General features: G+C 36.1%; 1 protein-coding gene across 7 annotated transcripts in view; it reads left to right on the top strand.

Moving 5' to 3' along the window:
- Nucleotides 1-27490, top strand: part of PGAP1 (post-GPI attachment to proteins inositol deacylase 1) — an 88850-nt gene that overhangs the window by 14185 nt on the left and 47175 nt on the right. For all 7 annotated transcript variants that reach the window (XR_010136071.1, XM_054549618.2, XM_063712955.1 and 4 more), the window contains exons 4-12: nt 975-1146; nt 5234-5391; nt 9627-9679; nt 10803-10869; nt 14765-14870; nt 15606-15661; nt 17086-17169; nt 22118-22164; nt 22534-22585. Coding sequence is in view for 6 of the 7 variants with exons in the window: in XM_054549618.2 (XP_054405593.2) it covers nt 975-1146; nt 5234-5391; nt 9627-9679; nt 10803-10869; nt 14765-14870; nt 15606-15661; nt 17086-17169; nt 22118-22164; nt 22534-22585 (795 nt within the window). In the remaining variant the exon portion in view is untranslated. The remainder of the gene's footprint in view (nt 1-974; nt 1147-5233; nt 5392-9626; nt 9680-10802; nt 10870-14764; nt 14871-15605; nt 15662-17085; nt 17170-22117; nt 22165-22533; nt 22586-27490) is intronic.

Raw genomic sequence — 27490 nt, 5'->3', positions numbered from 1 at the left:
TGACATGGCTGAAATAGTGTCCACAAGGGAAGCTCATTAGAGACTCAGTGCCCAAGGTTTTTACTGGGGACTTATTACATAGATACCCTCTGCCTAGCACATACCAAAATTCCAGCCTGGAGGACAGCAGGTGTTCAGCATAAAACATGTTGTTCGCACAAACGGTTTATGCACTCTTATTATTTAGGGAATGGTGGGAATCTCCCCCAAATCTAAGGTTCCAGATTCCAGCCAAGAGCCAACCTTGTATCCAGCCCGTGCCAAGGACAGCAGTCTCAGGCCTCCTATGTTAACTCTTCTGCACAAGATTCAGTCTATTCATTGAGAAGCGATGGTACATAGGAAGGATCTGTGTTGGGGATGATGAGCAAAAGTTTGGTAACGAGACTGAGGAGATTGTTGAAAACAAAAGATTTTTTGAAAAGCCCTTATCTAAAAAATGAAATATGGAATTGTCAGTGAATAAATGTTTGGAATGCTGCTTAATTTTTAAACCAAAATGCACAATAGAGAAATAATTTGATGAGATAAGAGATAACAACATGATAAGGTAATATATTGCTGTTGCAACTGTAATTGTCTTGGCCTTTTTTGGGTGATATTTTCAGTTTCAAACAAATTATCCGATTTCTTATGTCTTGTGAAACCTAATAATCTGGTATATACCAAATATAATTACTCCTCAGATTACATGTAGTGTAACAAACAGTATAAACATGATTTGCTAGACCAACTGTTCCTCTTGGCCCAGAAAACCAAGATATACCTGTTAAAAATGTTTGGCAGAACACAAAATAGTATGTATACACTAATTAAAACTATATGAAAATGTATTTCTGTACCTTATGATGGGAGGTTATATAAATAGTTTGACTTTCTTTTTCCTATAAAATTGGTCATATGCAGAGAGAAATATTTAGTGTTTTAAAAATGATACAAAGCCGCAATTATGACCTGGTGATTTATTTTAATAGGGTCAAGAATTTGCTCCAAAAAGTGTGGCAATAATTGGTCATTCTATGGGTGGCCTTGTTGCAAGAGCATTGCTTACACTGAAAAATTTTAAGCATGATCTGATAAATCTTCTTATTACACAAGCCACACCTCATGTTGCTCCTGTGATGCCATTAGATCGTTTCATTACGGGTGAGTACTGTTACATAAACATTAACCTCCCCATTGTTGTTTAAGATTAAACAAATCAATCTCTACGGCTATTCCCCTAGGAGTATGCTACAGATTTATCCATGTATGAAGCAACTCAGTTGCAAATCAGCACCTCCAATTCTGTCTCTTTATATTTTTGAACTTGGGCTTATAATTGAAACTACTGTTAAGTTTTGTCTGTCCATAGCATCTTAACATGGTTGACATGTGTTTTATAATTTCTAGGCACTTCTGTTCAGTTCATCTTTTTTTTTTTTTTTTTTTTGAGACAGGGTCTTGCTCTTTCTCCCAGGCTGGAGTGCAGTGGTGCAATCTCGGCTCACTGCAACCTCCACCTCTCAGGTTCAAGCGATTCTCGTGCTTCAGCCCTCCAAGTATCTGGGATTTTTGCCGTATTGTCCAGGCTGGTCTTGAACTGCTGACCTCAACTGATCTGCCTATCTCAGCCTCCCAAAGTGCTGGGATTACAGGCATAAGCCACCATGCCTGGCCAGTTTAGTTATTTTTGAAGATGGTACCCTGTCTCTTAAGATGTGTTTAAACTTCCTATGGTTTGTTAACTGTTTTAGGACTGTATCCAAAATAAGCTTATATTTAAGTAAGATAGTAGCAATGTCTAGTTTTTAAGTACAAAGGTATGCTAACACTTTATATAATGAGGTATAATTCCTAATATTTATTGAGCTCTTAGTATGTTATGGATTTTAAAGACTTCATGTGATGTGTTACCACACTTAATCCTCACTGCAGTCCCGTGAGGTAGGCACCATTATTATCCTCATGTTTATGGATAGAAAAAGGCCAAGATAATGTTCTTGCCCAGAGTCATGTGGCAAGAAAGTAGTGAAACCAATATTTGACCCTGGCAAACTTGCTTCTGGGCTTGTGCTCTTAACCTTTGCATGCTGTACTGCCTCTTAATTGAAGTACATTAACATAGGAAATAAAACCATAGATAATACTATAATCTTGCAGGAATTTTGAATGAAAAATAGGAGTTTGTGATTGACATCGTCTAATCAAATAGTGATAATGTCACAGAATAAGAATTAAATGTCTGTTATCTCAACTTATTGTTAAAAAAAGCCAGAGATTATCCTCACTGCTTATAGGAATATTATATGAGTAGAAGAAAATCTTTAGAAAGAATTCTTCCTGGTTAGTAAATATATATAGCTTCTTACCTATAAAAATTTGCATTATCTTAATTTTGATGAAAATTTTGTTTGTAGTTGAATGAGAAATATTCCCAGTGACTCCAAACCAAAGTAGTTTTTCTAAAGTGCCCATCTTAACATAACAGCATTGCCAAAGAATAATTTATTTGCTGGTAAGTATCTGGTGCAACAGTAACTATTATGAGGCCTGGTTTTTCTGTTGGTACATTTAAAACTTTGCTTGTAGAAGTCTTTTAATAAGGAAACATTTTAATTTTAATAATGAAGTTGTTTAAATTTGTTGTAGTCTAATAATCTTAAATGACCTTAGGTTTAGGAAAAAAATTAAAGGCTAAAAGTCATAGTACTTGTCACCGTAATTGAGAACTCTTTATATTATTGCATTCTGTGTGGTGTATGTAGATAACCCATATAGATTAAATTAGAATGACTCAAAGATATTTTAAAAATTATTTGAGGAATGCACCCTCAATAGGTTTTATTGCTTTGGAGGGTGGCACTGTTCTGTCTCTATAAGGCTCAGGCTGAAAGTGATTCTTAGGGTCAAGAATCCTGTACCTTTCCTGTAATTAGTCTTTCCTTTTTATTCTATATTTATTCTTTTTATTTTACTAAGTCAAAATTAGAATGAAAATTTTAAGGTTTTGAGAGACAGAGATCCATATGACCTCAGAAGTAGATTCCCTGTTTATACTTGATGAAAATACTGCCTTTCAATAGGAGGAAGGAGGCCCTGCACTGGGCTCTGCACTTTAGAGGCTCCTGCTGCTCTGCCCCTAGCCTTTCCCACAGGGTGAGAAGTATGAAGGCTAAGTAGCCTCCCCACATGGAGCCTGTGTCTTTACTTCTGCACTGTGATCCAGCTAACCAAGCCTCCAGACTTTTTTTTTTTTTTTTTTTTTTTGAGACAGAGTCACGCTCTGTTGCCAGGCTGGAGTGCAGTGACGCAATCTCGGCTCACTGCAACCTCCGCCTCCTGGGTTCAAGCGATTCTCCTGCCTCAGCCTCCCAAGTAGCTGATACTACAGGCGCATGCCACCACACCCGGCTAATTTTTGTATTTTTAGTAGAGACAGGGTTTCACCATGTTGGCCAGGATGGTCTCGATTTCTTGACCTCGTGGTCTGCCCGCCTCAGCCTCCCAAAGTGCTGGGATTACAGGAGTGAGCCACCGCTCCCATCTGCCTCTAGACTTTTCTTGTCTATATGCCCTAAGCCTGCTTCCAAGACCTGTGTGGGTCTCTTCATTTTCTTTGTTTTCCTGAGGGCAGGTATGTAGAATCCTAAGCTTGAGTTGTGGCCAAGGCATAGCGCTGCTGAAAGTACAGACAGAGCTTGCATGTGCACATGACGCCCTTGCAATGCGGGATCGAATTAGGATGGGAAGAGAAGCACAGTAAGAGACTGGAGATCTGCTCTTCCCATGCTGCCACCATCCAGTGGCTAACTCTGAGGTGTCTGAGAATTCTTAATTTGAACCTGGCCTTCCAGGTTATTTCAATGATTTATTTTTCAAGATAGGCAGGAAAAAATATATTTGATTTAACAGGTTATTAGCTGGATTTTTGACTTTTTAAACTACCTAGACATATGGCATGTGTGCCCCACTGGTACTTAACATCCCAGGCTCTCCAGATGTTAAGAGTCAGTCTGCTAGGTGGTAATCTAAGTAAGTACTGCTGAGATCTTTAATGGAGGCAGCTTGCTGTACCCAGTGTTTGAAGCCCTGAGTGGGATCAAATGCCAGGATAAAAATGCATTAAGTTTTGATAATCAGAAAAAGAATTGAGAAATCCCCTGCCCTAGCCTCAATTTAATCTTTGACACTAGACTTTTTTCACTTTCAATAGACAAAGTGAAAAATTGTCTGCAGGTTCTTCCCTTTGAAGTACTTGTTACAATAAATGGGTTGAACCCTAACCCTGATGTTTTCCACAGCAGCATAGTCCTAAGACTAATGTCAATGGTATTGTCCTGATAGATTGTAAGAATTTAAATAGTACTTGTGTGGTGGTGGTTGGCCACAGAAGAGATCTGCTAAGCCTTTTTCTTTTTCTTTTTTTTTTTTTGAGACAGAGTCTCGCTCTGTTGCCCAGGCTGGAGTGCAGTAGCACAATCTCGGCTCACTGCAACCTCTGCCTCCCAGGTTCAAGCGATTCTCCTGCCTCAGCCTCCCGAGTAGCTGGGACTACAGGTGCGCACCACAATGCCCAGCTAATTTTTGTATTTTTAGTAGAGATGGGGTTTCACCATATTGGCCAGGCTGGTCTCAAACTCCTGACCTCGTGATCTGCCTTCCTCAGCTTCCCAAGCTAAGCCTTTTTAAGCTGGGATACTGCCATCATAGGGAGGCATCTACAGCTCTTTTTTTTTTTTTTAAACCACTTTATTGAGGGTAATTGATATATAAAATACTGCACATATATAACAGTTTGTAATGTATACATTTAATGTGTACAGTTTGAACATGTGCATATACCATGAAACTAACACCACAAATGTCTACAACTCTAGCATGGTAAATTCTTATCTTTCAAAGAATATTAGGATTTTCTCTTTTAGCTATACTGTGTGACTCATAAATAAGCATCATCCTTGTGGAATGTAGAAATGTGTTTGCTTATGGATCCAAAGCTAGTAAAATTTGTTTTTTTTTTAATTGATACCTTTAGTAACTCTTAGTATTTATACTTTTATTTAATGGGGAAGTAGGAATATGTGTAAAGATACTGATTTTACTGAAAATAGGGAAATGTGAATAACACACTGTTTATAGATGAAATGACTTAAGCAAAAATTCAGTTAAATATTAATATTACTGTATAGATATCTTATTGTTTCAGGGAATGGCTACTATTTTTTAATGTCTCTTTTTTATTCCCTACCAGATTTTTATACGACTGTAAACAACTATTGGATTCTAAATGCTCGACACATAAATTTAACCACACTTTCTGTAGCTGGAGGATTCCGGGATTACCAAGTTCGTTCAGGATTGACTTTTCTACCAAAATTAAGCCATCATACCAGTGCCTTATCTGTTGTGGTAATCTTTTTTTAAGATTCTACTGAAATAGTAATGTCATAGACCCAGTGGAGCATGAAAGAAGAAATAATATATAGCTGCATGGTAATGACTGCTGAGTTAGTCGTATTGGACTGCTGTGTGGGCCTGCATGTGTGTAAGAGAGAGAGGGAAAGACAGAAATAGAGAATATGAGTGAATGAATGAATGAATATGAATGTGTTGGGAGGGCAGAATTGTGGATGCTTATGTCCATAGGGAGTAAGAAGGAGGGCCAGGAACCATGGCTTATGCCTATAATTCTAGTGCTTTGTGAGGCCAAGGCAGGAGGACTGCTTGAGGCCAGGAGTTCAAGATCAGCCTAGGCAACATAGGGAGACCCCCAACTCTACAAAATACAAAAAAATTTTAAAATTAGCCAGGCTAATTTAGGCATGGTGGTAAATGCCTATAGTCCAAGCTACTCAGGAGATTGAGGCAGGAGAATCACTTGTGTCCAGGAGTTCGAGGTTATAGTGAGCTGTGATTTTATCACTGCACCTCAGCCTGGATGACAGAACAAGACTCTGTCTCAAAAACAAACAAGAAAAAGTAAGTACAAAGGATCTTAGAAACTTGATGAAAATGACCCTTATTTGTGAGGAGTAATGGTTTCTTGTCCAAAATAAGAGCCTGTTCATTGATTAGAGTTGTGAATATAAGAATGTGTGGACTGGAATCCAGGGGAATCCAGTTATATCTGAGTGTTGTACTAGATATAATCATAGTGGAATATCAAACATATCACATACTTCTGAATGTTAAACTTGAATGAAAGTTTACCAATTTTATAACAACATGATTAGCTTTGATAGTATAAGTAGTATAAGTAGAACCTGATTAATTAATTTGCTACTTATTCTTCCCTGCTAGGACATCAAGTATTTGGTCTTTAACTGGGATACATAATCTATGTAAAGTGAGTCAAGTTTCCTTTTAGGACTTCTTTCATGTTTATTTAACCTTGAAGTCTTCAGTTAAGATCTTAGCTTCTTAACTCAGTATACACATCATCTCCAAATATAACTTACTTGCTAAAGAGAAAATGCATAGAATGTAGTCTGCCTGTTCCTTTTGCTTTTTAGGAGATAACACTAGAAAGTCACTGTTTAATAATTATACCTCTTCATAGATACTCCTTTGTTTATCTTACCTATTGTTGTCCTACTTTAGATTACTGTTCATTCATTAAATAGGTTATTTACTGAATGCTTGCCATACATAGAACAAAAATTATTAAGCTACTCTGCTGTTACCCACCATTTTCATGTAACTAGAGGAATTGGGATATAGCCAGAATAGCTTTGGAACTAAATTAGTAAAACTATCAAACCTCATTATTAGAGGTATGAATGTTGCTATTTGGTGTTGAATATTTTGGTCAGATATTTGTTGGAAGTCCTCAAAAGACTAAATGTCAACTCCTTGTAAACACAGATGATTTAGTCATATGAAATTTGATGTAACTTATTTCCTGGACCTTGTCTGGAGAATGATGCTGTATTGATACCACATCCTAAAGCTTATCTTTTAAAGAACTTTAAACTCTTTAATTGTGTGTGTGTGGGCATGGGTGTGTGTGTACTTCCCTATTTTTTCTAATCTATTTGATAGTGTGTTGCTTTCTTTTTTTTTTTTTTTTTTTTTGAGATGGAGTCTCGCTCTGTAGCCCAGGCTGGAGTGCAGTGGCGCGATCTCCGCTCACTGCAAGCTCCACCTCTCTGGCTCACACCATTCTCCTGCCTCAACCTCCCAAGTAGCTGGGACTACAGGCGTCCGCCACCACGCCCAGCTAATTTTTTTTGTATTTTTAGTAGAGACGGGGTTTCACCGTGTTAGCCAGGATGGTCTCGATCTCCTGACCTCGTGGTTCACCTGCCTTGGCCTCCCAAAGTGCTGGGATTACAGGCGTGAGCCACTGCGCCCAGCTGATAATGTGTTGCTTTCAAGGGAGCTTGTTGTCTCTGATTTCTGTATCTCTGATGAAGATATTTTACTTATGGAACTTTATCAAAGCTTGCCATTGTATAACCTAAGATTTATTTTTTAGCCTCCAGATATTCCAGTCTTTCATATAGCTACATGTATATTCACTTTAAAAAATTATTAACAGTAACAATTTTTGAATGATTATCTCAAGAATAGTTAAATGATGTTTACATCCATTAGGACTGGAAAATCTTTTAAGTTAGAGACCATAATTGTATCAAGAGGGTTGACTAAACTGCTGTAATATAATCCCACACAGGTAATGACACTTAAGCACAACAGAAGTTGACGTTTTATTCATGTAACTGCCCTGGGTGGATATGTAGGTTGGTGGGTGGTTTTCCAAGAGGTTCCATTCAGGAACTCAGGCTGAGAGTAGGCATTCCATCTTGAATGCTTTTCTTTCAGGGTTTCTCCAGTCATCTTCAACCACAAGAAGGAAGAAAGAACACAAGGCAAATGTCAGGCCTACAAATGGCACACATCACTCCTGCTCACATACCATTAGAAAAAACTCACTTTGTGTGTTTTGTTTTGTGTTTTTTTGAGACGGAGTTTCGTTCTTGTTGCCCAGGCTGGAGTGCAATGGCACAATCTCAGCTCACTGCAACCTCTGCCTCCAGGGTTCAAGCGATTCTTCTGCCTCAGCCTCCTGAGTAGCTGGGATTAGAGGCATACGCCCCCATGCCCAGCTAATTTTTTGAAATTTTTTTTAGTAGAGATGGGGTTTCACCATGTTAGCCAGGCTGGTCTCGAACTCCTGACCTCAGGTGATCCACCCGCCTCGGCCTCCCACAGTGTTGGGATTACAGGCGTGAGCCACTACGCCCAATCTCAGTCACATATTAAAGCAAGAGTGGCTAAGAGCTGTAGTCTAGCCAAGTGTGCAAGAAAAGAAGAATAGATTTTGGTAGACATTTAGCAGTTTTCAACACAACAATCATGAGCAACTGACTTTTTGATTTGTGTTGCCTTTCCTTTTTCAACTCTAGCACACATGCATTAATTAAACTGAATGAAAGTAAACCAGCGTTATATTCTTGGTAATGGTAAATGCTGTCTACTAAGAGTTCTTACTCTACTGACCATTAATGTAATTTAAGAACGACAGTGAACTCTGGTTGTCTAATTTTTTTTAGTAAACTATCAGCAGTAATTTCTAAATATATCAAGTACTTACAAGTTCATCAAGTAAGCTGTAGATTCCTCCCACTTCAGAACGTGGAACCCAAAGATACATTATTATTTATAGAGTTCAGGGTGTTAGTGATTCCTTAGAAGTTATACATATTTATTTTTTCAGTTCATTTATTAAAGAGACATTTTAGGCCTCTGTAAATTTTCTTGCATCTATGCTGTTAGTCTTCTATTTTCATTTTGTTTTGACAGTTCTGGTGATGGCAGCTCCTTGTCTCTTTGATGGTACATAAAGAGATGCTATGAAAAATAAAATCAGATTTATTTAATGAGCCCCTATTCTGTGTAAGATGCTATTCACAGAGAGATCATTATCTGGTGTGAAAAGGAGTCTCTAGTTCTTGAAGGGTGCTGTGCCATTGTTAGGAAGCCTTCTGCAAATACTTATATTTTTTAGAAGCCTTTTGTCCTTATATATTTTACTGGTTGTATACATCCTAGTCAGCTAGGGATTTTTTTTTTTTTTTCAAAATATGTAACCCTGGACCCCACTTGGGAAAGTCAGATTTGGTAGTTTTGCAGTTGTGATTAGGCATATTTGGTTTGAAAACTCTCCTTAGGCCTAGGTATTTCTTAGGTACACAACTGATGAAGAAGTAACATCTTAGAATCTATCAAGTGGTAGTTTCGTCAACATTAAAATTACTAAAATGTCTTTTGTAACTTATACATTAACTGTGATTTATTAAAGAATCTTAAACTTGTCTCTCATTAGAGTAATAAAAAGTCAGACATTAAACTTTAGGAACGAGTCTGTGGTTGCTTTAGTAATTTTTAAAAGGTAATTTAAACTTGACTAACCAGGAGTGATATTTAGAAAGAGTTATGTTTTATACAGAGAAATTTATACAGAAAATTCTAATATATTTGGATCACCTTTTATAAGAATATTATTTAAAAATGTGTAGGCCTCACAATATAGTGAAACTGTACTATGTGTTTCTAAATATTAGCTTGTAAGAATTTCAAACCTTTTAGAGAAGAACAAATATGCTTTTTGTAAGTTTGATTATTTTTTTCTTTTCTTTTAGAGTTCAGCAGTGCCTAAGACCTGGGTCTCAACAGACCACCTCTCCATTGTGTGGTAAGTTAATACTTGTATAACTTGTTTTGATGATTTGTCATGGTCCTCTTTCTCCTCAATGCAGTAATTTAATTGGCTTGTTAACCTTTTTTTTTTTTTTTTTGAGTCAGAGTCTCGCTCTGTTGCCCAGGCTGGAGGACAGTGGTGCAATCTCAGCTCACTGCAACCTCTCGCCTCCTGGGTTCAAGTGATCCTCATGCCTCAGCCTCCCAAGCAGCTGGGATTACAGGCATGCGCCATCATGCCGGCTAATTTTTGTATTTTTAGTAGGGATGAGGTTTCACCATGCTGGCCAGGCTGGTCTCAAACTCCTGACCTCAGGTGATCCACCCACCTTGGCCTCCCAAAGTGCTGGGATTGCAGGGGTGAACCACCACACCTGGCCTGGTTTGTTAACTGTCTTAGAACTTCATCCATAAATAAGACTATGGGAGAAATATTAATTTAGAAGCTTGGAACTCTCATCTTGGTTCTTGTTTCAGTTTGACCAAGGTTCTCTTGACAACATGTAAAATAATCTCCCCAAAACCCAATAGCATCAGTCTCAAATGAAGCTAACATCAAATACCAAAGTTTTTGAGTTTCTACTAGTTGGGTAGAATCAACTGCACTTTTGGTAGGACTGTCTGAGCTTCTGGCCAATCACCAGCAGTGAGTATTCTAGGGAGCAGCACATGGAAAACCAAGTAGGAATTAGATTTATCCATATGGGTCAAGAAATAGGCAGCCCCTAATATATTTATCTCATTGTGTTGCAGCTTAAAGATTCTCTTTTGACTTTTCTCTGGCTGTGCAAGCAGTAGTATCTGCTAGAATGACATACTTCGGGCATATAAAGATGGGGTAGGTAGTACATCTATGGCTAGGCTAGGTGAGGGGATTCAGGGAAAACAGAAGGACCCTGAAAATTCTGGCAAACATCCAGGAAGATTTAATTTGCTCTATTTTTATAGGTTTCATATTTAAGATATATGCTTAATAAGAATGATTCGTTACATAATTTTTGAGTTTAGAGCACTAAAGGAAACTCAGATGTTCCACTAAACAATAGAATTGTGCATATTTTGATCAAGAGTATATGTTTTAAGAAAGTTTTATTTGTAACACTTACTTTATTCCTTAGGTGTAAACAATTGCAGTTGACTACAGTTCGAGCATTCTTTGATCTTATTGATGCTGATACTAAACAAGTATGTATTTTTAAACTAAAAATTATTTAAGTGAAAGCTTTTACTTTATTATATCATTTACAGCCATGATGGATTTAATGGAATTTTTTTACTTTGATGAAAATAGAAGCATATACCTTATATCAATTTTAATTAGTTCCAAAATGGAAATATCTTTTTTTCTCATAATACTTTGACTGCTGCGAATAATTTGTAAAATGCAATGAAAATGAAAAGTGAAAGAACCTTAAATCTTCCCCCAGTTCTTTCCACTGCTTAAAGTTTGACATATATCTTTTTTTTTTTTTTTTTAAGATGGAGTCTCACTCTGTTGCACAGGCTGGAGTGCAGTGGCGTGATCTTGGCTCACTGCAGCCTCTGCCTCCCAGGTTCAAGCGATCCTCCCACCTAGCCTCCTGAGGAGCTGGGACTACGTATGTGCACCACCAGTATTTTTAATAGAGATGGGGTTTCACCATGTTGGCCAGGCTGGCTTCAAACTCCTGACCTCAGGTAATCCACCTGTCTTGGCCTCCCAAAGTGCTGGGATTACAGGCGTGAACTACTACACCCGGCCTTCTTTTATTTTTTAAGTGTAGGGGAAATACTTCTTACAAACTATTTTATAAATTTTTTTGTAATACATTATAAACATCATGATCTATCTTATTAGGCTTTTTTTCTTTTTGAGAGACAAGTTCTCACTATGTTGCCCAGTCTGGACTCAAATTCCTGGGCTCAAGTGATTCTCCCACCTCAGCCTCCTGAGTTTATTAAACATTTTTGAACCATGCTTTTTTAAAAACCACTTTAGCTTTCTGATAAGATCGAAATGTGTAATTTATTGAATAACCTGAGCTCACCAGAACTTAAATTATATACTTCTATAAGTTTTACCTTCTCTGTAATGAGATTTCACAGTGTAAACTCTTCAAACTAGTAATTTTCCAAATTGTTCAATTAGCAGAACATATGGAAATCATAGTATCCTTTACAGATTATCACATTACTCTTTTATCTCTTTCTTGTCTGCTAGCAGATAAATGGTAGCAGGATTTCAGCAAAATTCAGAGAATTCTTTCCATTAACAAATTTTTTTTCTGTAAGTTGGGAACAGATTGCCATTATTCATCTTAAACAGCCTTTTACCTCAGGTCATCTTGTTCATGGAAATATATTTTGAGAACTATGGCTCTGGCTTCTTCTTTTGGAGAAAAAATTCCTTCTTTTTTAAGTAGTCTTTTTCATGGGAAAGCATTGCAGCCCGGATATTTTTGGAGTATTTCCCCTGAAGGCTCCAATTCTTTGGGAAACTAGTATGGGTGACCTCTTTCTCAATAGGTCTCCAGGCAATACTTAATTCTTAACAATCAGGAAAGCACCTTTACCCTGTAGTGTACTGTCTTAGAAGGATAGGGATTTTTTTCCTTAACTCTTCAGAAAGCTGTATAACCACTCTTAGAGAGAATCATAGATACTTAGCTCTCTCCTGAAGGTCCAGATCATTTTGTGTTTTACCACATTTTAAGCTACAAGATTCGGTATTAAGTTAGTATATTTATTGATTTAAACAAGCTTCACCGAGTTGACACTGTGACTTGGTCATGCAACACAAACATTTTTTGGTTTGTTGACATTGTTTTAACTGTGAGACTTAACTGTGGTAAAAGTTCTAAGCCTACTTGAGGGAGTACAACTACATACGATAATAGAATCAATTAAAATTGCTAGACCAGTTTTTACTTCAACTGACGTTTGGTAAACTTAAGAAAAACCTTACTCCGACAGGATATAAGAACAGGATAGTGAAGAACAGGATACCTCAGACAGGTATATTCCTAAAAAAATTGGACATAAAACTAATTTCAATAAATAAAAGCATGTTTTTCCATTAACTTGTAAGATGAGAAAAGAACTGTAGTACTAGTATGTAATAAATTATAATTCTGAATGTATAAATATGTTATGCATTTTAAGGGGAAAATGAGAAATTTTTGATAACCATATTACTAAGAATCAAAAATACTGTTTATGAAACTGAATTTTGTTTTAAAAACTCACTATGTGTAATTGACTGGACTAAACAGTAGAAAATAAAAACTTAACGTATGATATCTAGCCCTCAGGAAGCATATAGTCCAGGAGAAAAGCAGAACATATATATTCAGGGAAACTAAAATGCAAAGAATAATTAGTCCTAAGCATGGTGATAAGGCAGGAATCAAAGTAATTTCTAGTGGTTATTAGCATAAAAGTCATAGCTAAAAACTTGTGAGTAGTTGGATTGCCTTGAGAGTGAGTAAGGATGGTGGAATCCAGTCTTAATTAAAGTTTTTTTGTTTTTGTTTTTGTTTTTGTTTTTTGAGACGGAGTCTTGCTCTGTCGCCTAGGCTGGAGTGCAGTGGCGTGATCTCGGCTCACTGCAAGCTCTGCCTCCCGGGTTCATGCCATTCTCCTGCCTCAGCCTCCCGAGTAGCTGGAACTACAGGTGCCCACCACCATACCCGGCTAATTTTTTGTATTTTTGGTAGAGACAGGGTTTCTACATGTTAGCCAGGATGGTCTCGATCTCCTGAACTTGTGATCCACCCGTCTTGGCCTCCCAAAGTGCTGGAATTACAGGCATGAGCCACCGCGCCGGCTTAAAGTTTTGATAGACAGGCTGTAACATTTAATTGATTGCAAACAGATGTGGCCCCTTAAGAAAATCAAACAAATTTAGTATAAGACTGAGTTATTTGAAGTAGAGAGTTTGCATCAATTAGTATAAAAGTTCCACTGTCCTCCACTCTACTGACACCGTATCTAGAGAACTATATTCTATTTCATGCATCATATTTTGAGGGGGACATCAACAAACTTGAGTTTATCCAGGGGAGGCAATCAGAATGGTGAAGGGACTAAAAGAGTTCAATGAAAAACACTTGATATGTTTGAAGTTGTTTTATCTGCAAAAGGAACGTTTTATTTGAATGGAGAACATAGCAAGTTTCTAATTTTTGAAGGACTGTCTCCCAATCTAAGATAGCAGTGTAATAAGGAATCAGTTATTTGCTCTAACTAAAGCATTCTCCTGGTAAGAGTTGTTAAAATTGGAATCCATGATCTTACGAAGTAGCGAATTAAAAATGTTCAAGCAAATGCTGGGTGACTTCCAAAGGGATTGGAAGGTTTAGTAGACCTGGATCCTCACTGTTTTCTTTGCCATTCTCACTCTGTTGTTGAGAAAGTCATTTACCTGTCAGGGCCTCAATTATTAAACTAGAGAGTTGAATAATGGTCAATACCAAATGGATTTTATACCCCAGTACACTTTTTTAAAGGGATGACAACTTTTTTAAAGTTGCCAACTTTTTATTGTGCCAGGATATTTAAAAAACAGGTAGAAGGATAGAATAAAAGAGAGTAATTTCTGTGGTAAGAAAGTTGATAATATTTATTTTCTCTAGTGACCAGTGGATTCTTTGTTATGGTATTGGCAGTAGTCTGAATTTGGAAACTGGTACATTGGAATCACAAGGCCAGAGAATCTCTAAAATTCTCTTCTGGTTCTATACATTTTTATAATGTTTTATTCTTAAATGTTACTTGAGAGACACTATTGCATAATAATGAAAGCATGGACTCTAGAGCCAGAATGCCTGGGTGTGAATCCCAGCCCAGACTTAATAGCTGTGTGAACTTAGGCAAGTTTCTTAGTTTCTCTGTGCTTTAGTTTATTCACATTTCAAATGCAGATGAAATCATTATCTCTTAGAGTTTTCGTGATAATTGAGTGAGTTTATGTACAGTGCTCAGAACAGTGCCTGGCTCAGAGTAATAAATGTTGGCTGTTGTCATCATTACTGAAACAATGTTTCATCAAGCTATTACAATAGATACAAAATGATATAGAATGTATCAATGTTCTTTCTAGATAACTCAAAATTCCAAGAAGAAACTGTCAGTTTTGAATCACCACTTTATAAGACACCCATCAAAACATTTTGAGGAAAATCCAGCTATAATTTCTGAATTAACAGGTTGGTGACAATAACATATTTTAATTTTAAATGAAGTATTTCATTATTAATTTTAGGTAAATTTGTTTATAGCAGACAAAATCTTTGAAACTGTGATACTTCAAGTTTTAGGATCCTATTTTATATATACATATATTATTAATTTCCCTATGATGATGCTGGTGCAGTTCTTGGTTAGGAAGGGAGAAAGAAGCAGCGTGTAAGAGGTTGCTGATAAAAATTTTGTCTTGAAAATAACATGACAAATAGAAAAATTTCAGTTAAATGACTGTTCTCCTAACAGTTGCATAAACTAAGTGCCATATTATTCTTGACTCCTTTTAGTTCCTCAATTATCAGTTATTCTTCATTCTTCTTTTGGATTACCAGCATATCTTTTGCTGATAAATTTTGCTTTTAACAAAATAACTTGCTTTGTCTATTTAAATATAAAGCATATTATACCTGTTATATTTAATTATATGTCTTGTTTGGGAAATGAAGTATTTATTTCCTTATATTGATAATTCCTTAGAGTTAAAGGACACCAAACAGATTTATACTTTACTTGATGTGAATGCTAGTTGGTGATGAGTATATAGAAAATATATTACTAGATTTTCTGTTTTAATATAGCCAGTGTTCAGAAAACCACTTCTTTATTGTGATTGAGAAGTATTTCACCAGGATTCAAAGAAGAAACTATGTAGTATAAAAACAAAACAAGGCAAATAAATTAATTTCCTTTACCTTCAGGGACATCTATGTGGGTTCCAGTAAAAGTGTCCAAATGGACCTATGTAGCTTACAATGTAAGTATTCCACCAATGGATTTTTTTTCATGTTTTTTCCAGAAATAATTTAGTATTTATCTTTAAAAGTTAAAGACTCTTTAAAAAAGATAACTGCATGCCATTTTCCCACAATTTAATAATAATTCCTTAATAAGTATCTAGTCAGTAATCAGTTTTATCATAAATTTATTTTTGCTGTTTTCTTTGATGTTCAGTTTGTTTACATCAGGATCCAAACAAGGCCTATACATTGTTATTGATTAATGTCTTATTCCTTTTTAATCTGGAAGACTTTCTCTTACCACCACCCTCCCCTTTTTTTCTTGAAACTTATTTGTTGAAAAAAACACCAAGTCATTTGTCCTCTAGAGTTTCATAGTCTTGATTTTACTGATTGCATTCCTGTAGTCATTCAACATGTTCCTTTGCCTGTTGTGGTCCTGTGATTTAGTAGCTGGATCTAGCTGCTTGTTCATATTCAGATTTTTGTTTTGTTTTTGTTTTTGCTAGACTCTCTCTCTTTTTGTGATGTTAGCCACTGTTGATGAGGAATGCCTGGAGTTATTAATTGATTTAGGAGGATGCAAAAATTGTGATAAGTTTAATTTTATTATTTATTAACTAGAATAGTATTCTAGTTAATTCTATATACTTAGAGAAACACTGCTTATCTACTAAATTTATCAAAAGTAGAATAAATCATATGGGAAAAGAGTGATAATTGTGTGGATATTTGGATCTTACCTTATATTTACTCATTATCAGGATGGTGAGTTGGCTCACAAGCTTCCTCTTATTAGTGACCATTAGTGGGTTTATTCTTCCAGTATTATTATGCACTCATGCATTTAAAATATGTTTTCTTTCAGTCTGTTGATACTAAAATCGCTCCATATTTGGCTAGTGGAAACCATTTCAAGTTTAGTTCCTGAGTTTTTTTGATATAGCTCTTTAGTTGTCTTTAACAGTTTCCTCACTCTTGAGTATGACAAGATATTTTAGCTTATTTTGTACATTTCCTGCCCCAAACCGTGAGTCAGCTATTTCTTTAAGGAACTATTCCTTTTTGGGAAGTGGTATCTCAAAACCATAATCTGGTACTAGAAATGCTTGTGACTATTGGCTTGGAATTTCTAGGACTTTTCAATGGCCAGAGCTAAGAACTGCATAAAATCTTAACTAAAAGACCAAAAAACCCACAATAAAACAACAACAAAAAAGTACATTCACACTGATACTTCCAGGACAAACTGAGGACTACAGAATTTATACCTAATCTTTCTCTTGCCCTTCTGTATCTTCCTCCTCCCACTCCTAGAGAGTTGGTTCTCAACAACAAGAAGAATGATAGAATAATTACTCATTTGCTATATCTGGATTTTTGAATGATGAAATTAATCTGCTCATTATAGCTATATTGAGTGTTTTCCTTCTTTTTGTAGGAATCTGAGAAGATATATTTTACATTTCCTCTTGAAAATCATAGAAAAATCTACACTCACGTCTATTGTCAGAGCACTATGCTGGTAAGATAATTGGTACATTTTATGTAAATTTAAGAGGCTAACTGTTGTTCATTTTTCAAATTCTACTGGTAGACCTAGCTATGAAATATTATTATTAAATCTAAGTAGTTGAAAAACAGTTTCTCTCGAAGAGTGTTTTGATTGAAAAGTATTAATCAAATTTTTTTTTATCACAGATACTATGCTATTAAGTTGTAACTTTGGTTCTAGTTTAGGTCTCCCACCCTGTCTTTCTGCCTTCATTTTACTCTGTTCGTGATGAAGGAATGGAATTCAAAACCCCTTTAATTCTAAGTTTCTATTAGTACTTTAAAGAATAGATGTAATTAAGCAAAGCTATTCAATAGGAATTTTATAAAGGGAATTTTGTTTTCCATTGGCTTACATACTAAAATTTGAGGTACTTTTTATACCAGATATTCTCTAAGATAGTAGAGTAACTTACAATGTTATCTAGATTTACTGTATCAGAATAATGATTTTGATTTTTGTGTTTCTTTTTAATGAGTACCTACTATGTTAGGCACTATTAAAAAATGTGATATTGTTTAAAAATGCTGTAGCGTGCATTTATTATGATATTAGGAATGGAAGCTAGGTGTGGTGGCTCACGTCTGTAATCCTAGCACCTTGGGAGGCTGAAGTGGGTGGATCATTTGAGCTCAGGAGTTTCAGACCAGCCTGGGCAACATGGTCAAACCCCGTCTCTGCAAAAAATACAAAAAACTTAGCTGGGCGTGGTGGTACACACCTGTAGTTTCTGCTACTTGCGGGGCTGGGGAAGGAAGATCACTTGAACCGAGAGGTTGAGATGGCAATGAGTTGAGATCACGCCACTAGCACTCCAGCCTGGGTGACGAAGTGAGACCCTGTCTCAGGAGAAAAAAAAAGGAAAGGTTAAGTAGTACTTCAATAATTTATCTACATTTCTTACTTTCAGGATTTTTTCTTTTTTTTTTTTTGAGACGGAGTCTCGCTCTGTCACCCAGGCTGGAGTGAGGTGGTGCGATCTCGGCTCACTGCAAGCTCTGCCTCCCGGGTTCACGCCATTCTCCTGCCTCAGCCTCCAGAGTAGCTGGGACTACAGGCGCTCGCCACCATGCCCGGCTAATTTTTTCTATTTTTTTAGTAGAGACGGGGTTTCACCGTGTTAGCCACGATGGTCTCGATCTCCTGACCTCGTGATCCACCTGCCTTGGCCTCCCAAAGTGCTGGGATTACAGGTGTGAGCCACTGTGCCTGGCCTCAGGATTTTTCCTTAATTTGGATTCTTTTTCCTCTATTCTGATTTTTTTTTTTTTTTTGGCATATCTCACGATTCTTCACTCTATATTTGTATCTGTTCCTTCTTCTCCCTTTTGTTAGGTTATTTGTATTTATTTAGAACCAAGATCTATTACTTTGCTGGAGATGCTGACATTTGATTATATAGTAAAATCTTTTAAAAAAAGGTGATAGGCACTGTGGGCTGGATGCCAATGAATACTATATTTTAGTGAAGTTACCAGACTTTTGCATCTCTCACAGAGACTTGCATCTCTCAGCCTAAAATCTAGATGGGCAGTTTACCCTGGCAGATTCTGGCCTTGAGAGTAAAGGCTTAAAGTATCTTTTCTCACTTAATACTGAATTTCAAATCAGAATGTCAGTATTATATTAAGAAAAATGCTTGTCGAAGTGCAAATTACTCATTTGGCTGATGGGAGGATCTTTTTTCTGTATTTAATGTTCATGGGTATTAATTAACATAAAGTCATGTGAATTTTTAAAAAATCTTTTCAATGTTTATTATAGAAATTTTCAAGCTTATATAAAGGCAGAAAGAAAATATAAGAATGAATTTTTTTATAATCAACACACAGCTTTAACAGTTGTCAATACTCTGTCATTCTTACATCATTTATTTCTTTACACTTTTTTTGACTGAAAAATTTTAAAAGTAAATTCTACGCATTTTATTAGTTCATCCATAAAGTATGTTTTCCTGTAAGGATTTTATACATTACCATAATACCATTATTTCATCCTACCAAATTAATACTAATTCCTTAATATCATCTGATATTCACTCCATGTTCAGTTTTCCTTGGTTCACTTAAATTTTAAGTTTATTTGAATCAGGATCCAAAGTATGCATTGCCTTTAGTTCATAGATCTTATGTCTCTTTTATAATAAATAGCCCCACCTCCTTTCCCCCATGCTACTTACATGTTCAAAGAAATGTATTACATGTTTTACAGAATTTCCCACAATCTGGGTTTAACTGATTGTATTCCCATAGTGTCTTTTAGTATGTATTTCTATCCCCTATGTTTTCTGTAAACTGGTAGTTAGATCTAGAATCTTGATTAGATTCAGATTAATTTTTTATAGTAAGAATGTTTTATAAGTAGAGCTGTGTATCGCCTATTTTATGGTATCAGGAGGTACATAATATCTGGTTTTACCACTTTTAGAGAAAAAGATATTGGTGGGCTCAGTGGTGACAGCATGATCCATCCATTATAAAGTGCCCAGTCGGTCTTTCACTTGATGGTTTTTAGTAGCCATTAAATACAGTAGACAGAATTTTTTGAGAACTATACATTTTTGATCAGTAGCATTTTCTTTCCTATATACTTTAGGAGTTAGTGAATAATCCTTGAATAACTTCTAAGGTTTTTAGTATGATTTTTGTAATTAGTTAACCTTTTGACATCTAGGTTATATCAACATGATGTTTTAGGGTGGACTTGAGTAATACATTATCTATCTATTCAATCCATTGATGAATGAGTCAGAATTCCCTATACACCAAAGTAGTATGGAATATCAGCAATTTTCATAATGAGGGTTACCTTTGAGGATAGGCCGCTTCTTAGTAGCGGCAAAAACCCTTTACAAAAATGGGTTGGATCTTTACAGGCTGCTAGATTTTCTGTGTCCAGGCTGTGCAGATCTGTTCTGTTGTCTTGCTTCTTTAATGTCACATTATTGTATTGGGAAGTACAGGTAACTGATACAGGACTCACACAAGTATTTTGCCTACAGAGAAACACCACACTTTTTTGTTTCCTGTCAGCTTTCTTTTATATATTCCTGAAAAATGTCTTAACATTTTATGTAAGCTGAATGAGAGCAGAGACTATGCCTGATTCATCATTTTCCCTGAGGGCTTAGTATATCATTCTTTGGCCATAGAATGTACTTTGTAAGTATCAGTTGAATAAAAGCATTGATTTCTTGGTTGTCCTATCTGTGATTCAAAGGACAAATTTATGTAGCTATGTGAGCAGTGCTTCTCATCCTCTTATGTCTTGGTAGGATTTCACTAGTTAGATAATCATGTCTCAGAACATTGCTCTTACTTCCTTAAAAGTTGCAGTTAAGATCTCAGGTCACACTGCTTTGTTTGTTTGTTTGTTTGTTTTTGTTTTGTTTTTTGAGACGGAGTCTCGCTCTGTCGCCCAGGCTGGAGTGCAGTGGCGTGATCTCGGCTCACTGCAAGCTCCGCCTCCTGGGTTCATGCCATTCTCCTGCCTCAGCCTCCTGAGTAGCAGGGACTACAGGCGCCCGCCACCACGCCTGGCTAATTTTTTGTATTTTTAGTAGAGACGGGGTTTCACTGTGTTAGCCAGGAGGGTCTCGATCTCCTGATGTCGTGATCTGCCTGACTTGGCCTCCCACACTTAAAAGCGGTCACACTGCTTTTAATTGACTAAAGCCGAATACAGAATATGTAAAAATGTCACAATCATCTCTGCAGCATTTCCATCCTGTGCTGATGAATCATAACCAGCTTTAATCTGGAGCCCTTGGAATTGTGCTTTAGTCCAACACATTCTTGGTTGTATAGAAGTTATTTGCTGGTCACTTTGGGAGGTCGAGGCGGGCGGATCATGAGGTCAAGAGATGGAGACCATCCTGGCCAACATGGTGAAATCCCATCTCCACTAAAAATACAAAAATTAGCTGTGTGTGGTGGCACGCGCCTGTAGTCCCAGCTACTCTGGAGGCTGAGGCAGGAGAATCGCTTGAACCCAGGAGGCAGAGGTTGCAGTGAGCCGAGATTGTGCCACTGCACTCCAGCCTGGCAACAGAGCAAGACTGTCTCAAAAAAAAAAGGAAGTTATTTGCTGATAACCAAATGGAAACTCAAACAATAAAGTAAAACACAGTATATAAATTATTTTTAATTGCTTGACTCTGGATTTATGTTTGTATAAAAGTCTACCTCCAGCTTTTCATTCTTCGTTTAAAAAATGTAGATTACTTACTATATAACTATCTAATTAAGTATGGACATTACTGAAATCTGAAAATTTCGGTTCAATAATTAGAAATACTTAGGTGATATGCTGTAGAAAGATGGCCAGGCGTGGTGGCTCACACCTGTAATCCCAGCACTTTGGAAGGCCGAGGCGGGCAGATCACTTGAGGTGAGGAGTTCAAGACCAGCCTGGCCAACATGGTGAAACCTCGTCTCTACTAAAAATACAAAAATTAGCCGGGCATGGTGGTGGGCACCTGTAATACCACTGTAATCCCAGCTACTTGGGAGGCTGAGGCAGGAGAATAACTTGAACCCAGGAGGAGGAGGTTGCAGTGAGCCAGGGTCGTGCCACTGTACTCCAGCCTGGGTGACACAGCAAGACACTCCATCTCAAAAAAAAAAAAAAAAAAAAAAAAGAGAGAGATAACCTGTCAGGGCAGTCTTTCTCGTACTCTTGGCTCCAGGATAACTGCTTACCTATCAATGTTGACATAAGACTTCTTTACCCATCCTTGATTTATTTGACTTTGAGAACATCTTAGATATGTTTCTCAACAATAAGCTGTTATTTATGTTTCACTTGCTCCTAGTCACCCTATCATATAACAATAAAAAGTGTTGAAAATGGGTGTTTGTTTTGTATAATTATTTTCTACAATACTTAATGTGTTTTGTTTTGTGCTGTTCATCAACAGGATACAAATAGTTGGATTTTTGCTTGCATAAACAGCACTTCTATGTGGTAAGTCTTTTGAATGCATGGCTCTCCACTGTTCATTTATCTCAACATAAACAATACTCGGAAACCACACTTTTAGAATAGTTTCATACATTGTTATTTTCATTTTGATGCTATATGAAATTATAGTATTGTTTTTAAAATGAAAAGTAAAGGAAATGATTATACTAGTAATTTTTGCAAACATTGAAATTAGCTAGGAAAAACATTTTTGTTGCTAAGGGAACTATGTGGACAGAGTATATTGGATTAGACTCAATAGACATCTCTACTAGGTGTAGAGATGGTTTCTTTTTCCTCTGAATCTTATTTATAATTTGTAATACTTCCATATATTTGTCCTTTAATTATATTTTCATATTTATTTCAAAGCCTGCAAGGGGTTGATTTATCATGGAAAGCTGAACTGCTGCCAACAATTAAGGTAAATTATGGCTTCAGAATTTTAATATTCAGTTGAAAAAAATACTTGAGTCTATACACATTTTAAAATATTCTCTTTCATTAGCTTATCTTGGTATTAAATAAACTTGAGATTTACTAACCTACATTTAAAAAATATTTTCTCTAGAAATACATTTGATAGGGAATAACATACAATTAGTGTTATTTTTTTTTTTTTTACTTTCAGAGATAAAAACTAGAAGTTAACAGTCCTCTAAATCTCTGTATATTATAACTTCATACAAAAAGAACTGGATGGATTTCTCACATTCAATTTGAGGACATGTTTGAATGGCCTGCCTTAAAATATGAGCTGAGTTAGTATACTTAGAACTCATGTTGGGAGGAAGGGCCTGCAGTTGGGAAGTGGACATCTCAAACAGATATGATACATGGTCAAGCACTCAAATAACTGTTTATCTAGTGCTCTCCAGGGTGATAAGTCACAGCAGGGATTTATTTAATAGTTGTTTGTGATTTGATTAAGCAACTCTGGTAGGTCAGCAATTTCTTTTATAAAGGGCTTATTTGCGCAGTCTCAAAATCTATTGTTGAAAAAGCAAAATAATTCTAAAATGTGATGAAAATATCTGTTCTAATTTCCAAATTGTATTTATTGTAACTGATAAAGTTTTATCAGGATTGATAATTTTCAGTCTTCAAGTAAATCTGTGCTTTAAAAATATAGTTTCATAATGAATCCTAGACTCATTCATTGACTTGAAAGTGAAATCATCTGGTGGTTTCCAATTATTTCACGATTAACTCCAATTAAGTTAGTTATTTTTGCTCATGACTGTTTATAATTATTTGTATGAATGGTCAACTCTATACTATACAAACAGAGAATGAGAAACTTATGCTAACAGAGAGGAACGGTGACAGAAGAAATAATTGCAAGTCACACTTCACTTTGGAATGGTTGCAATTTTTTTGTCACCTTGGTCAATCTTATTTGTACATATTCATTCATGTGACCTTGTGTTTATCAAACAAATATGATAGGAAAGTAAATTGACTCTTGAACATTTTTAAGGTTTCTCGCTGGTACTATCCTAACCAGGATCAAAACAAACAAAAGTGTTAGGATATACTTACTGCACAGTCATTTATAAGGTGTTATTAAATATTTCCTCAAGTTATTTTTTTATTTCAATAGCTTGAGGGATATAGGTGATTTTTTTATTACATGGATGAATTATATAGATTAATTTGGATGTTCTATCCAGCCTATAAAGATTAAGAAGAAATAAATTATTAAAAACCCAATAAAATGTACTTTGCTCCTATGTTTTAAAAGGTATTTCTTATATCATAAAATTTTTATATTATTCTTTTAAATCTCCAAAGATTAATCAGTCTCTATATCAAACAATAGGTCCCTATGTTGTTTGTTCTGAATGTAAGAAACAGCTGGCTGAACAGCAGGAGAACAAGCTATTTCAGCTGCCTACTTTTCATGGCAAATGCTGAAAGAGAGAAGTTAGAAAACAAGTATTATAGCATTCTGCAATCTTGTGTGTTCTCAGCTTAGGAGGATAGATCTTTTATTTTAATGAAAATCAAAATTGAATGTAATATGTATTAGCCATTTGTAAACAACACACAAAATTATTTTGCTTTGAAATTGAAGGGATGACTAAAGCAAATAAATTTTGTAAATTTTATTCATATTAATATCTCAATAAAAGTAATGTCAGATGAGAATTATATCATTGTTAGGCATTTCTGTGGACTGAACTTTTAATAAATAGATGGAGCCCTCCATCAAAGCACATATAAATTCAACACTTGGCCATTGTTGAGAATAAATACTTAGAAGCCATTAGAGTGGATAGCTGCACAGATTATCCAAGTTCTTCCTAATTAATGTTTCAGATTAGCTACCATTTGTCTGGTGGGTCTTAGCTGCCTGTAGCTGTGGCTTATGTGGCCCTTTTAAGGCTCTTTAATTTACATTAGAACATATGAGTCTGTCACAGGGACTTTGCTAAGTTGGGGTGAAGCCCAGGAGTTTATGTTTGATAAACATCCCACATGAATCTGGTCAGGTTGTTAGAAGGCTACTCATTAATGGTTCTTTAGCTTGAGCATCTCTGTCCTCTTTGCCCACATTGGTGTTTCTGAAGAAGATTGGGGAAAGCTAAGTGTCTTTAGAAATGTTTAATGCAAACATATTGTTAGAACATATAACTACTCCCACCCCACACATACCTCCAGAACAAAACTCGATTAAAAACTGTATTTGGGTGATCCATCACATAAACAGAACTAAAGACAAAAGCCACATCATTATCTCAATAGATGCAGAAAAGGCTTTTGATAAAATTCAACACCCATTCATGTTAAAAACTCTCAGGAGACTAGGTATTCAAGGAACATATCTCAAAGTAATAAGAGCCATCTAATGACAAACCCACAGCCAACATCATACTGAATGGGCAAAAGCTGGAAGCATTCCCCTTGAAAACCAGCACAAGACAAGGATGCCGTCTCTCACCACTCCTATTCAGCATAGTACTGGAAGACCTGGCCAGGGCAATCAGGCAAGAGAAAGAAATAAAGGGCATCCAAATAGGAAGAGAGGAAGTCAAATTATCTTTGTTTGCAAATGACATGATCCTGTATCTAGAAAACTCCATCGTCTCAGCCCAAAAGCCCCTTAAGCTGATAAGCAACTTCAGTAAAGTCTCATGATACAAAATCAATGTGCAAAAATAACTAACATTCCTATTGACACCAACAACAGTCAAGCCAAGAGCCAAATCAGGAATGTAGTTCCATCCACAATTGCCAAAAAAAGAATAAAAGACCTAGGAATACAACTAATCAGAGAGATGAAAGATCTCTACAAGGAGAATTACAAAACACTGCTCAAATAAATCAGAGATAACATCAACAAATGGATAAACATTCCATGCTCATGGATAGGAAGAATCAATATCATTAAAATGGCCATACTGTCCAAAGCAATTTATAGATTCAGTGCTATTTCTATTAAACTACTATTGACATTCTTTGCATAACTAGAAAAAACTATTTTAAAATTCATATGGAACCAAAAAAGAGCCCAGTAAAGCCAAGCCAATCCTAAGCAAAAAGAACAAAGCTGGAGGCATCACACTACTTGACTTCAAACTATGCTACAGGGCTACAGTAACCAAAACAGCATGGTACTGATACAAAAACAGACACATAGAGCAATGGAACCGGATAGAGAACCCAGAAATAAGGCCACACACCTGCAACTCTCTGACCTTTGACAAACTTGACGAAAACAAGCAATGGGGAAAAGTTTTCCTGTTCAATAAATGATGCTAGGATAACTGCCTAGCCTTGTGCAGAAGGTTGAAACTGGACCTCTTCTTTACACCATATACAAAGATTAACTCAGGATGGATTAAAAACTTAAATGTAAAACCCAAAACTATAAAAAACGTGGAAGACAACCTAGGCAATACCATTCTGGACATAGGAATGGGCAAAGATTTCATGATGATGATACCAAAAGCAATTGCAACAAAAGCAAAAATTGACAAATGGGATCTAATTAAACTAAAAAGTTTCTGCACAGCAAAGGAAACTATCAACAGAGTGAACAGACAGCCTACAGAATGGGAGAAAAATTTTGCAAACTCTGCATCTGACTAAGGTCTAATATCCAGCGTCTATAAGGAAGTTAAACAAATTTATGAGATAAAAACAATTCATTAAAAAGTGGGCAAAGGACATGAACTGACACTTTTCAAAAGAAGACATACATGCAGCCAACAATTACATGGAAACAAAGCTCAACATCACTGACCATTAGAGAAATGCAAATCAAAACCACAGTGAGATACCATCTCACACCAGTCAGAATGGCTATTATTAAAAAGTCAAAAAATAACAGATGCTGGCGAGGTTGCAGAGAAAAAGGAACACTTACAGCTGTTAGTGGGAGTGTAAATTAGTTCAACCATTGTGGAAGACTGTGTGGAGATTCCTTGAAGACCTAAAAATAGAAATACCATTCGACCTCATAATCCCATTACTGGATGTATACCCAAAGGAATATAAAGCATTCTATTATAAAGACACATGTATGCATGTGTTCATTGTAGCACCATTCACAATAGTAAAGACATGGAATCAACCTAAATTCCCATCAATAGTAGACTGGATAAAGAAAATGTATTACATATACACCATGGAATACTATGCAGCCATAAAAAAGAATGAGATCATGTTCTTTGCGGGAACATGGATGGAACTGGAGGCCATTATCCTTAGCAAATGAATGCAGGAACAGAAAACCAAATACTGTATCTTCTCACTTATAAGTGGGAGCTGAATGATGAGAACACATGGACATGTAGGGGGAACAACACACACTGGGGCCTGTTGGAATGCGGAGAGTAGGAGGAGGAAGAGGATCAGGAAAAATAACTGGTGGGTAACTAGGCTTAGTACCTGGGCAATGAAATAATCTGTACGACAAACCCCCATGACGCAAGTTTACCTATGCAACAAATTTGCACATCTACCCCGAACTTAAAATAAAAGTTAAATTAAAACAAAAAAGAAAACAAAAAAACCTGTATTTGGTGCCTTGGCTTTTCATTAAATAGAGCAGTCTTCTACCAATTCATTCCTCAAAATATGGACTATAGGACTGGTCTTAATTTTGAGAAATAAAGTTACTCATTTGGTGAGGTGCATTATTTAGACATACTTATCTTTGTCATTTGCTAAATAAATTCCAGGGGATGATGTGCAGATATGCCATTAGACAGCAACTCTTTACTACTTGGGCTAGATCAAAATAATTTGAGATTAAATTGTAACTCTTTCATTATATTTAGCATTTATTCATTCATCAGCTATTGAATATTTTTTGTTATGT

The sequence above is a fragment of the Pongo abelii genome, chromosome 11, assembly GCF_028885655.2.
Source record: "Pongo abelii isolate AG06213 chromosome 11, NHGRI_mPonAbe1-v2.0_pri, whole genome shotgun sequence".
Lineage (NCBI taxonomy): Eukaryota > Metazoa > Chordata > Mammalia > Primates > Hominidae > Pongo > Pongo abelii.
This window is presented reverse-complemented; position numbering and strand designations above follow the sequence as displayed.